Source organism: Coturnix japonica, chromosome Z, assembly GCF_001577835.2.
Source record: "Coturnix japonica isolate 7356 chromosome Z, Coturnix japonica 2.1, whole genome shotgun sequence".
Lineage (NCBI taxonomy): Eukaryota > Metazoa > Chordata > Aves > Galliformes > Phasianidae > Coturnix > Coturnix japonica.
The window spans coordinates 31,078,711-31,092,440 of NC_029547.1; the positions used below are offsets into that span (position 1 = coordinate 31,078,711).

General features: G+C 36.7%; 1 protein-coding gene across 3 annotated transcripts in view; it reads left to right on the top strand.

Annotated features, from left to right (window-relative positions):
- The window catches only part of TJP2 (tight junction protein 2), a 68,395-nt gene that overhangs the window by 44,466 nt on the left and 10,199 nt on the right, over positions 1–13,730 (top strand). For all 3 annotated transcript variants that reach the window (XM_015849078.2, XM_015849077.2, XM_015849076.2), the window contains 10 exons: positions 1,724–1,777; positions 3,999–4,123; positions 5,979–6,081; positions 6,792–7,371; positions 8,795–8,898; positions 9,045–9,198; positions 10,215–10,323; positions 10,434–10,573; positions 11,126–11,192; positions 12,898–13,048. In XM_015849078.2, the coding sequence (XP_015704564.1) occupies positions 1,733–1,777; positions 3,999–4,123; positions 5,979–6,081; positions 6,792–7,371; positions 8,795–8,898; positions 9,045–9,198; positions 10,215–10,323; positions 10,434–10,573; positions 11,126–11,192; positions 12,898–13,048 (1,578 nt within the window). In that variant the 5' untranslated portion in view covers positions 1,724–1,732. The remainder of the gene's footprint in view (positions 1–1,723; positions 1,778–3,998; positions 4,124–5,978; positions 6,082–6,791; positions 7,372–8,794; positions 8,899–9,044; positions 9,199–10,214; positions 10,324–10,433; positions 10,574–11,125; positions 11,193–12,897; positions 13,049–13,730) is intronic.

The window sequence follows — 13,730 nt, forward strand, 5'->3', positions numbered from 1 at the left end:
GTGTCAGTAGTAGCTAAACTATCAGTTTTCATACATGCCAGACAAGCAACCCAAGTAATTTCGTTTCTCACAGCAGCTCAGAATAAAACATGCAGATAAGGAGATTTTTTTCTTTTTTTAGTCTACAGGAGATCTCTGTGTAAGGGAATTTGCGTAGTGAGATGGTTGACTGTCAGCTTGCTGAAAGGTTAGGCATGTAAATTGCTAAAGTGGGAATATCAGAGAAAATAATTTCACCATATGCTTCATCAGACACAGTAACTCTCTGACAATAGACATGGACATTTTAATAGGAAGTTAGAAATGCTGATCATTCTAGACAGGTTTATGAGTACTTACGTTAATTTCAATTTAAGTCATTCTCTGAACAGATCTGCTAAATGTGTTTTCAGTTTGACTCAGAGAGTCCTAGAAACTGGGTAGCATTGTCCATTTTGGAGGAGAAAAGTATTGGTGCACATTTAATGTTGTTTGGTGTTGTGAACTTCCTGATAAGAATGCTGAGTGTCGTGCATCTTCCTGCAGGAACTCTGAGCAGAATTTAAGATTTGTTCCATTTTGTGGTGTTTGAAACTTCCACTGGAAGAATACATTATGGGGTTCTCTGCATTTGAGAAGCAGCATCCATGGCTTGCCAAGTAGCTATTGACTGCCTGAATACATTTGCTCTGGAAAAATGAGGGATGCTTTACAGCACAGGCATATCCATCATGTGTTACATTTCATCCATTTTTTAGAGGAGCGCAGTCACCAGTAATCCTTTTAAAGCCGTTCAGGGGACAATTAAGTCAAAACTGAGCTTCTAATAAGACTTCTGCTTCCCCAGGAAACTCATATCTTACCAAGAAAAATGTCTACTTTCAGCAGTAAAAACAAACCTGTGACTTCAGCATGCATGCACATTCTTGTGAAGAACCTGGATTTTTCTTTTGCAAATGAATGCTCTTGTTTTGAATTGGAAAGTTTTCAGTGTCGAATGCTGTTGTTCATTTTTTTCCTCCTCATTTCAAGGCCAGGCAGTGAAGGAGCTAGCTGTATGATGCACCACTACTGAGTGGCTATGTTGTGTTTTATTTTAAGTTGTGCTGTTGCAAAGATTTCAGGTTATATCACGACCCATTCAGGATCAGTTTATAGTGGAAATGTGGAGAGGGAGAAAAAAGGAAATATAAACATCTTAGAAGTGTCATAGAAATGTGTATACCCGTGCTATACAGAGATACACTGCTTTTCTGTAACATAAAATTTTAGCTGGGGAATCTAAATATTCAGTTGTATAGCTCAGTGGATTTAGAATTTGGTCAAATTCATGTGAACAAGAAGAAAGATCTGAAGGCTTACTGGTTTATAAGATCTCAGTTCCAACTTCTGATGTTGTGATGTGCTAGACTGGAGAGATACTCAGTTTGTGTTCTTTGAATCAGGGTTATATCGTGGTAGTGTGATTTGAATTAATTGCTTGTACTAAATGAAGCTTTTCCAGAAAACTGGAATGAACAGTTGAATCAGTGAAATTTGAAGGAATTCTATCAACCTGAACCCTTCAGATACTTTTTCCATTTTTAAGTAAACCATCATTAAGTGAAATGCACGTGTCTTGTACTAACTATACCAAATGCTTGTAATAAATGTATTATGTTTACATCTGTGTTTTAATGGGGTATTTCACAGTCTAGGTAGTTGTATGCTTTTGGTTTTACTGATTGGTTTCTGTGTGCAACAGGCCCCAGGCATGGAAGAGCTGATATGGGAACAGTACACTGTGACCTTACAAAAGGTGAGTGCCTGTTAATATTTTTTGCATTTCAGATATACTAGTACTGCTGATATCTAAATATATTTCACAATAAATGTTATTAGCATATCTGAGCCAAGAGCATGATTAATGTGTTGTACAAATTAGATATGTTTTCCATTTCAAAGCTTAATTGCGAGTTACTCATACTATAATGTGACTCTTAAATATTAAGAATAAATTAAATTAACTGTTTAAGTGCTGTTTACTTTTATTTAGCCTTTGCAACAGTGGTCTAATGTGCTACACAACAACCACATAGCAAAATTCATCACTGAATAACCTTAAAAACAAAGCAGATGGCTTTATCTTGCAGTTGTGATTAATGTTTAAGCTTTGTAAGTATCACTGAACACATTTCTACTGATCTGTTTGTATATACTTTCATGTCAAACAGCATAGAATTTAGTGGTAAAGAACTTCATCTAAATTTCTATAATGTGCAAGCTACAAGTGTTGCTTTAATTTTTAAGAAAAGCTGAAGTTATGTTGGTATATTACAAGATCTTTTGAGTTAAACAAAGTCTGTCTCTTGCTTGTGAGTTCCGAAAGGGCTAAGCCACCACCGTACAGTGTGGGATATCTTGCTTGACAGTGGTGATAGTCTTCCCAGCTGTTTGGTGATCTGTGTTCAGTGAGCAGGCTGTTCTGTGCTATTAATGTTTTTCATATGTTCTGCATTGAAATGAACTCAATGACCTGAGGTAAAACAGTCACCTCGCCTACAGAACTGACTTTATGGTTGAATTTTTGGAATAGATCGTTTTTTGTGTTGCAGACATGGACAAGGGAAACACTGCAGAAGGTCTTAGTTCTTGAAATTTCATTTTTCAGGTATTGAGTTCCTTGCACATGTGCATTACATCTGTATTTCAGATATGGCTTTTTGCCATTTGAACAGTATGAGCCATGGACTTTGCTGTTTCAGGCACTACCATGGAGTTCTGCAATTAGTTTTAATTCTGTATTGTTTTGGCTTGAAGCACCAGTCTCTTCCTGTAAAGCTAGGTGCAGTAAGTGTGAAGCTTTATTAGTTCCTTGAAGAAATAGCCTCTTAATATTGACGTTAATGGAGTGCAAGCTGGCATGTGATTAAATACACATAGAAGTGGAAGAAGTACCACTTTAATCTGGTGAATTATTTCATGTGTAAGTTAATTAAAATTTTAAAATGTTCCTGTGGCATAACTTGTATATATATATATATACAAAAATAAATATATACATATTTATTTTTAGGAACTGAAGGTCTTTATTGAGTAGCTAATGGCATTCAACCCATGTGTTTAATAAAATATATGGTTTTGTGCACATGTTCTTGTCTACAGTTAAGTTATGCTAACATTCCGGGTTTAGTGTTACGGGCACGATTCCTTCGGATCTCATTAAGTACTTCTTTGATTTTTTTGAATGCCAAGCTTGACCATTTGCATTCTGGCATTTCTATGAGAGCAGGTTCAACCTAAATTACATAGAGTATAAAATTCACAAGTACTTTGGCTCACTGTTTGTAGGCAGCCACAGTCTTGTTTAGCCTGGTTGAGGAATAAGTAGTTATGAAAGGATAGCTGTTAATAAAGATGACATAATAGAAATGCTGATCTGATTTCCTAAGCATCACTAACAAAATAGGGCCATATATCCAACAATAGCTTTGGCATGAATACATAGTGGGACAGTGTAGCAAAATGGAGGCTAAATTAGTGAATAGTCTGCTTAATTAATGACCGTTGCAGGGTTGAAGTTTAACGAGTGTAAGTGCTGGATTATGCACGTGGTTCAGGGCATCCCTGGGGTGTATGTACAGACTGGGAGATTGGAGAGATTTCCTGCACAAAACCTGCTGGAGTTCAAGAAGCACTTGGAGAGTGCTTTTAGAAACATGGCTTGAATTTTGAGTGATCCTGTGTAGAGGCAGGATTTGAACTCATTGTCCTTGTGAGTCCCTTCCAACTTCGAGTGTTCTGTGCAAACTGAGGATCTGGAACATGGGAACATGTCACCTTGCTACATGGATTTATAAATCCATTCCTTTTTAAATCTAGAGGTATTGTGTGTTTCTGCAACTGCTCATGCAACTTTTGTGTTTGGAATAATGTCTAATAGAGTGCTATCATAGGAATATTCATGTTACTCTTATTTCTGTCTGTCAAAATGTCTGCTGGTAACACTGAGTTTTGTTATATTTGTTTTTGTTTCCAAGGATTCAAAACGAGGATTTGGGATTGCTGTTTCTGGTGGCAGAGATAACCCACATTTTGAGAATGGTGAAACCTCAATAGTCATTTCAGATGTTCTCCCAGGTGGCCCAGCAGATGGATTACTTCAGTAAGCAATTTGTTATTTCTTTGTCTGCTATATTTTTAGGAGCATGGCTTTAGAACTCTTAAAACCTTCAATGAGTTGTGGTTGATATCTTGGTGATTTAGTCCAACTGAGATTTCTTGATAGCCTAGGTGACTGTTTTAAATGGAAACAAAAATCAAACCAAAACAACACCTGGGGTTGTTATTCTTTGCTGTTTTCTAAGAAAATAAAATTTCAGTACTGTTGAAAAGCTTTTATGGTCAGCTGTGTCTCCCATAGGACTGTGTGTCTTTTAAAGAAACAACAGAAATACTTAGCATCTCAAAACATTCTTCCTGTTCTTCTTCCAAAAAAAGTGTTTCCTGGTCAGTCATTAGTTTTCATGAGAATGGCTTAAATCAGGTAGCCTAATGGTGAGTCTCAACCCTTAACGTACTGGAAGTGATAACAGCAGAGGAAAGAGAAACAGAATTCTTTGCTAAATGTTATTTTGAAAGAAATAAAGGCTTTCCAGTGTCCTTTAGATTACATCTTCCTTGATGAGACAACTTTTATCGCGGAGAAGTATTTTTAAATCAGTAGGCTGAGATAAACAGTTTCCAGTCCACTACTGATTGGATTTTCATCCTAGAATATCTAAGTTTAGAAGAATGATGAGGTTGCAGAGAAATTCAAAAGAGAGGGTTTTGGCCATTTTTTCAAACTGAAATTTGGCAAGATAATGGAAAGGCTTTCACATAGGAGTGGTTATTGAAGGGCTAGATAAGAGGAATATTGCAGAACCGAAAATAGTATATTCTTTCAGTAAAAGGAATTGGAAAGGTATGAAAAGAGGCACAAAAGTCACTCAGGAGCTAGAGAAAATGCATTACAAATAGAAGCTCAAAGTATATAATCTTCTTATTTAAAAAGAAGATTGTGATGTGACATGATTACATCGAAAATAATTGGTACTAAGAATTTCTTTTATCTAGCTGAAAAAAAGGTACAGTAGCTAATACTTGCTTGAACTGATGCTTCATAAGGTTAGTAACTGAGGTAGCACCAGAAAAAAAACTAATAAGAGGAGTTGTGATTTTTTTTTATCTCTTGCACTTTGTAGATTGGAAATGCCTTTTGAGAAGATATTTTTTTAATTTATCATGTGTTATGTGTTTCCTGTGGATACCTAAGTCCTAATGGTCTGTTTGACAGGTAGAAAGCTAGAAAAGTTGAATTTATAATCTCTTTTCACCTGAGCAGTTTTGTCTGTTTTGCTTTGTTTGGGGTTTTTGCCTTTTTTGTTTGTTATTTTTTTGTTTTGTTTTTCTGTTGAAAGTCAGTTTGGTTTGGTTTTCACCGGTGTAGCTCTTCCAGAATAGATGGGGCTTGAATGCCAGTCTTTCAGAAGAGTGTGCAAGAGTGTCTTTTTGTTTAGATGTGGATGAGTACTATTGTGTGCAGCAGTTTGAAGCTATCTTGAATATTTGCATGTGAAAACAATTCTACTATTAGGTGTGAAAGACGATGAGATACGAAAAACTTAATAAATAAATGGTAGAATATCGTTAATATTCTTAAAACAAAAGAAATCAAAGCCTGCCTTGAAGTTATGTCAGTTTACCGAAGCAGGACGTAATAATACTCATACAGAATTATGCTATTCTACCCAAACTCTGCTTATCAAACATACTGAAAACTTCTTGTATCAATCTCAGGTATTACAGTGTCTGTCCAACAAGTACTGTTCTTAAGAAAAAAATATTGTTAAAGTGAATGAAATCCTTTGATCCATCTTTCTCTTCATTCCTTGGGGGGTTAGTGGGAAAGGGTTTTCTTCTGGTGTTTTTATGAAGACTTCTCTTAAATACTTTCCTCTTTTCCCCCACTTTTTCAGAGAAAATGACCGTGTGGTGATAGTTAATGGGACCCCAATGGAAAATGTTCCACATTCTTTTGCAGTGCAGCAGCTTAGGAAAAGTGGAAAAGTGGCCACCATTGTAAGTATGCTAGGAATATATTCACTCTAGAGTGGTATTTGCCTCTGTGATTCGTTAATCAAGATTTTGGTTTTCCTCTATGAAGTGGACTTCAAATGCTTAAAGCAAAGCAAGCCTCTGCCAAATTTACAGGTGAACAAACAGAGTTTTCGTTTTAGTTTGTTTAGGTGAAGGGGATTGAAGTTAACTTTGTGACACTGTTATTTATCTTATTGTAAAACTGGGCATAAAATTTGTTTTCATTCTTCAGTTTTACTGACTAATAAGTGCTAGTTGGGCAAAATAAAATAAAGAAAATGAAGTCCAGCATACACAAACTTGCTGTTCAAACTGGCTTTCTTTGGGAGATTCATCTAGAGTTGTTTTGAAAGGGGCTGTCACACTTTCACTAGCATACTTGCTGCAGAGCTGAAAAAATATGATTACTGATGTGTTTTTTGTGATTCATTTTTGTGTGTGTGTTTTTAATGCTTCTGATTTTTATGCTTCCAGTTAATAAGTATTTCTTCTGCACATCAAAATAATCTTTTGCTTCTTATTTTATAAAGACTAACTTCAGTTGTTGTAACTACAGCACTGCAGTATTTCAGCGTTTTGAGGTTCTTTATTGTTCCCCAGCTCTGATCAAAGTCTGAAGAGCTTTTCATATGTCAAATGTCAATTTCTGACTATTGGAGTTGCTTTTTTTTGTTTCATTTTGCACTGAACAGGTTGTGAAAAGACCACGGAAAGTGCAGGCTACTGCTTTGAGGAGAAGCCCCTCTCTTGACTATGAGGACAGAGCTTTAGATGTAATGGATGACCATGGAGAATTTGATGGCAAAAGTGCTCGAAGTGGCTACAGTGAAAGAAGCTGGCGTAGTGGCAATGGAGGGCGCAGTCAAAGCTGGGGAAACAGCCTGGATCAGAGCTATAGAGATGATCAAGACAGAGAGCACAACCGAAGCAGAGATCGTAGTAGGGACCATAGCTACAGCCGTGATCGAAGTCGTGGTAGGAGCACCGATAGGAGCTTGGATCAAGACTATGGCAGAGATCGGAGCAGGGGAAGAAGTGTTGACAGGGATGGTAGCTATGGACAGGACTACAGAGGAGACTACAGTCCAGCCAGCTACAGACATGGATCTCAACCTGATCCTAGATATGGGAGGGAGGTGAGGAGCCTAAGTCGAGACAGGCTTCATTCTCGTAGTCCTTCACCTGAAATGCGCCATCAGCATGAGTACCTGGGACCACAGGACCAGAATGGACCTATCAGTGTTCTCTTAACAAAAGGCAAACATAATGAAGGTAGGTGTTGGAGGGGTGGGATTGTAATGTTTGTCAAGGACCAGGAAGGGTACCTAAATGTTCGCTGCTTTAGAATTTACATAGAGCTTTTTCACTCGTTGTTTAAGTTGTTCTTATGTTTTTTCAGTTTTTTTTCAGATGTTTTTGTTGGTCGTTTTTTTTCCTAGCACTTTGGACTTTGCATTTGAACAAATAACTGTTCACCCACATTATTTGAGTCTTTTTTGGCCTCTGTGTCCTTTGGTTTTCTGTTTCCTCTTCCCTATTCTTCTAAATGTAGTTTGAAGCATGGATATGATTATGACTGAGATTATACTTGTTGTATCTATAAAAAGGGTAGTTACAATGAGTGAAGAGTAGACTCCTCTGTTAATGGTGCATTTGATTTTCTTATACTGAAGGAAATAAGTGGTTCCAAGAATTGGTTGGTTCTAAATACTTCAGAATGTTGCTGATGGATACTGAAACAGCAACAACTGAAATAGCCTCTTTTTTTTTTTTGTGGAGTGTTGGAATGCATAGATGAAGACCAAAAGTGTGATCTTTTAATGAGCAGTGAAGTAAAGACACTTGTGTTGTAAAGCCTATCTGAGATTAGATAATGCACATTTTTTTATTGTTTTTTGTTTGTTTGTTTGTTGTAGGTGTTGTTGTTTTAACTTTAAAATGCACCTGTTTTGAGAATTTTCTGCCTATGTAAGCTTTGTATGCACTACACTCTTCTTTTAACTCTAGCGAGGATCATTTTCCCCTCTTTCTGTTTTTCCCATGCATATAATGTTTCTACTTCTAAACATAACGCAGATAATTATCCAGATAAGGAGGAATATCAGATAACTTTAAGAAGTTTTATATGTAGCTAGTATTTCCTTAATACTTCCTGCCATTCATATATATACTCTGCAGTTTCTCTGATGTGTGGTTCTGTCCTTTTGTGCTCAAAGACATGATTTTTATAAAATCAGTGTTAACTTTTATTTCCCACCTTCCCCTCCATTTGCCCAAAACAAAGGAGACAACTTATTCGGTTGTTATAGATAGGAAAGGGCCACCATAAAGCAAACAGTAAGAGAACTAGCTCTTCTCTTAGTCTTGTTGTCACTGTTCCTTGCCTTTCTGTGCCATACAAACTATGATACAGAGAAAATGTAGTCCAGTGTGTTTATGAGCATGTCCAGAACAAAAACATCATTTCACTTCTGAAGGTTCAGGCTAATGATCTGTCTGTCATTGTTTTCAGACTGCTGATTGTTCATATACGTGGGACAGCACTGAAATAAAAGAGTCTGGGGTTAAGTTTGTGTACTGAGTTCCTATTTCTTATTTTTCTCATAGTGTAATGTTACTTGTACACAGCATTGTTTAAAAAAAATGTATTCTTGTTCATTATCTAAGCTACAGTGGGTTATTTATCTGATTCTAGAATACGGTCTCCGACTTGGAAGTCAGATCTTCATAAAAGAAATGACCAGTACTGGCCTAGCAACCAAAGATGGCAACCTTCATGAAGGGGATATCATTCTTAAGGTGTGTTGTGGTTAAACTACTAACAGTGTAGCAAGTACTTGTTTAAAATGATTTATTTGGAGTATGTTATGTTATAGTAAAGTTCAGGATTGAACTTTAGTGCAGTATGGAATTTTATTATTTACTTGATACCTTTTTGTATCCAGATCAATGGTACAGTGACAGAGAACATGTCTTTAGCTGATGCCCGAAAATTGATTGAGAAGTCTCGGGGAAAGCTCCAGCTGGTTGTCCTCAGGGACAGAAAGCAGACCCTGCTCAACATTCCGTCATTGAATGACAGTGACTCAGAAATGGATGGTGAGGTTTAATTTGGATGAAAAGTTCTTCTCTCTGCACAGAGATAAATTGGAGCTTACAGTGTTTTGCTGTGATACAGTGGCACTAGGTTTTAAAACACAAAACTAGCAAAAAACTGCACACACAACAGAATACTGGTCAAATGAGCATCAAGCCAGCTTCTTTTTAGGTGAAAGAAGAATTCTGTATTAATCATGCAATTATTTATTGGGCAGAGGCACAGACAGAAAAAGTAATAATGGTCAGGCAAAATAATGGTCTGTTATTTTACTTCCCATACCAAAGAAGTTGGTTACTTTAATAAAAGTCTTTAATATCAAAATTGTGTGAACTGATCTTTTCTTCGGAGGACATTAACATTCATCATGGAATTCATTAGAAAAGTGTTCAGGAAGTCATGTGAAGTCTCCAGGAGAAATAGTTTCAATTTCCAGTATCCTCACAAGTGAACTCTGACAGTGCAGGAGCTATATTTCACAATATGATCTCACTTTGGGAAGGCCTCAGGACATCGGGGGTGTCATTACTTGGCGCAAGATATTTCTCAGTTATCAGCATAGGCTGTATAGTGCTTCATCGGTTGTACTGTAATGGCTGAAGTGTGGCTCAAATCTGAAGGCTACTCTGCTTTGTCACTGAGAAGCACTAAAGAGGATGGTTAATGTAGTCTTCTGTTTCTCCAGCAGAACTCAAATTAATGCTAGCTAATCTAGGAGTGGTATGGTGATAATAGTTGTGTGCTGTTTCTCAAAAGTTGTTTGAAGACTTCTTGAAGTATTTTTGAGTGGAGGGAGGGCAAGTGCTAGAAAGCATACGGCACCTATGGAATCCTAGTCAAATCCAAACACCATACATCGAAGGGAAATAGACTTGAAGATTCTACATATGTGTGTGTAAAATCTTTTGTAAACAAATGTGGTAATTATATTTACAGACAATATAAGAATTTTTTTGTTTGTTGCTGTTTTTATAGAGATTTCTGGTTTCATTTATATATATATATTTTGTTTCTGTAGATATTTCTGAAATAGAGTCAAATAGATCGTTCTCCCCTCAAGATGACAGGTTACATCATTCTGATCTGGATTCACATTCATCCAATGAAAAGCTGAAAGAGAAAACAAAGTAAGAAGTGTTATTTCCTAGTATTCTGCTTATCAAGGGAGTGCTTAAAATATATATATATTGTTAACTGTTTTTACTGTATTCTTTCATTTTTTTTGTGCTCAATTTAGTGTGAAAGATGATCCATCCAATAGGATGTCCAGGATGGGAGCAATGCCTACACCATTTAAATCAACTGGCGATATTGCTACAACTGCTGTCACTGTTGTAGATGCAAACAAAGAGCCAAAGTACCAAGATGATGTAGCAGGTCAGAGCTGAAGTTCCCATTATAGTGTTTTCTGCAATTTTTTTTCTCCTCCTGACTACAGAAAGTCTGTTCCCCCAGTCAGTTACATCCACAAGTCTAGCATAGTCTTCCTGTTAATCCCATCCTGGTGTGCAGATGAGATCTGTCTTTGCTTTGTGGTATAGAGGAAGAGAAAACATCTGAGATTACCTGAAGGTAGTTGTCCATTGGAATTACCACTGCAAAAAGCATATACTTACCTAGATGCTACCTAGTAGCCTCATACCCTAAGTAGACAGGAACAGCTATTTCTGATGTCTGATTTGTCTTGTCTGAACAAAGAGTTCCATATCCTCCTGATGATAGGTTTTTTTCCCCCAAGAATTAAGGGAAAACAAAGAAACAACTGAAAATAAAGTAAATCAGTTCTAGGCAAAAAATGGTAAGCATTTAAATTAGTATTAATCTTTGGCATGGGGCAGTTGGGCTGCAATCTGATCACTAAAAATTGCTGCCAGTTGAACTTTTTTTATAGCTTAGTAACTTCCACTGACTTTTTTTTTTTTCATACAGTGTCTCAGCCAAAAGCAGTTACAAGAACAATTCTTAAACCCAGCCCTGAAGATGAAGCAATATATGGGTAAGGAGGCATGTTCCCTGTTCTTTTGCTCTCAGTGCTTTCATGGCTTGCATGTAGCTATGGGTTGCATGTGTTTGGAATTTTTGTATGTTTGCAGTGATGCTCCTTTTAAAGTTTAATGCCAAAATCACAGGCCTTCTAACCATATACATGTGGGAAAAAGATTAGTTTTAAAACTATTTGTATGGAAGATATAGATTTATTTTATGCCTGGATGATGTAACAGCACCCTGTGCTTCTGCTCATTCATAGGAATTTAGACAGTGGTATGTTTTCATTCCCTATTTTACACTTAGGGATAGCTTTTGGAGTTCTGTGTCCCTTTTATGGTTCTCAAGGCCAAGAAAAGACATACACACACTGGAGTAAATCTAGCTGTGGCACATCAAGAGAGTCAATGTATGGCACACAAGAAGAGACTAACAGAGTGGAGGTTGTCAAGCCTGAAGAAGAGAAAACAGAAGGCAGTCTTGATTCCAACTACCTAATGATTACATGCAGAGAAAGTAGTGCTCCCCTTTCCCTTATAAAAGACAATGCTCCCCTTTCCCTTATACTAAGATACTAAGAGAACATTCCCTATTTGGGAACAAGTCTGTTGGAAACGAAGGCCAGCCATACAAGCTGAAAAATTCTATACAGAAGTTTGCATCTTTTCTTCAAACTCAAACCTGTGAAACCTGTGCAGTCCGTATTGCCATTTTGTATCTGCTCTGAATGAAGAAAAACATATTGCTTGCGAAATTTGTGGAGGTAGGGAGGTTGGCAGTTTTTGTTGTTGCTGTTGTTGTTGTTTTTATCTGGTACTGTTGTTGCCTTAAGAATTAAGATACTAAATGTTGTAAACAATATTAGTATGAAATCATCATTCATATTCTCTTTGACTGTTCCCAAAAACAAAAATTAAAGGAAGAGGAGCACTAAGCTTGTAAGGGAAAGCCTAAACGTTGTGCATCTTGAGGTCTTTTTCTCAAATAGATTCTCTTCTCAGATCTTCCCTGGGCTTGGACCTTGCCTGTGTTGTCACTGATGTACAAATTAATCAAGTGATTATTTTCATGAAGGGGAATTTATAATACAGGCTTAGGGTATTAGTGAGAAAGGCTGACAGATAAATACTGTCCTCTGTGTTGGAAGGTCATTCAGGCATACAGCTTTTCTGACAGGAAAAAAGCTGAACCTAATCCGGTGGCCTCTTCCCTTCTGAAATATGAAAGGTATGACAGTTAATGGTAGAATATATTTTGAAGTATTTGTCAGTACAAGTAAACAAAAGCTCCATGTGCTCTAATAAGTGTTAAACTGCAAAGAAACTGTTGTTTGTTTGACCGTTCTTTGGTGCTTGGAGGAAAAAACTATGAGTGGGATTACTCATTACTCAGGCTGTTCTCTTAAAAACAAATTTTTTAAAATAGCTACTTATGAGACAGAAGGTCCAGTAGGTAGAAATTATTCAGGATGTCAGAAACCAAGAATTTGTTTCCTCTCTGTCTCTTTCTATCTCAGTTTCTACTCTAAAAAATGTAAGTTTTCTGCTTTCTTTCTTTGAAGCATTACCTGGGTAAGTACAGCCTATCTAGTGACAGAAGGGGTGTAAAAGTATTACTGAAACCTTTTTTTAAGTTGTTGTTTTTTGCTCATGACAGCCTGTTACTGTCAGATGCCTAACGTTTGGCTGTTCTTTTTCTGCCTGTAAATCTTGTAGCCCTAATACGAAAATGGTGAGATTCAAGAAAGGGGACAGTGTGGGTCTACGGCTTGCTGGTGGAAATGATGTAGGAATATTTATTGCTGGAATTCAAGAAGGCACCTCAGCTGACCAGGAGGGACTTCAGGAAGGAGATCAGATTCTCAAGGTATGAGTGTGTGTCCCTGAAATTCAAGCCTTTATGATTTTCTATTTACTTCTTAGTCGAAGTATAGAATAAATGATGTTCTAAGACAGTCAAGTTTTTGCTTGATGTGTAACTGTATGGTGAAGGGATCTTACTGAAATCAACTTATGAAGGAGAACTCAAACTATATATACATATATATAGTTTATATATATAGAGAGAGAATAGTTTATATATATGTATATATAAATTATATATTAATTTATATAAAATTCTGTGGAAAGAATAGATAGGGGAAAGATTAAATTTTAAAAATGCCTCAAGATGGAAGAGAATTAGTTTTCTGTACACTCTTTCCTCCTAGTCTTGGAGTAGGAAAAAAAAATAAAGACAGTATATTTTTCTTTGTTTCATTTTTTGTCCATCTTATTTGGATAACAGCAACTGTTTTTCCAGTGTTTTCCAATGAATTATTTATTCTATTTTGTCCTTTTTCATTCTTGGTTGGTTTTATTGTTTGTTTGACTTAATAACCAAATACAGGGGTAAAAAAGGGAAGATAATATATAATGCAGGATTAGGGAAGTACTCCTGCCCCAGTTCTTGGCACTCGTGAGGCCTCACCTTGAATACTGTGTTCAGTTTTGGGCACCTCAGTACAGAAAGGACATTGATGTGCTGGAGCAAGTCCAAAGAAGGGCAA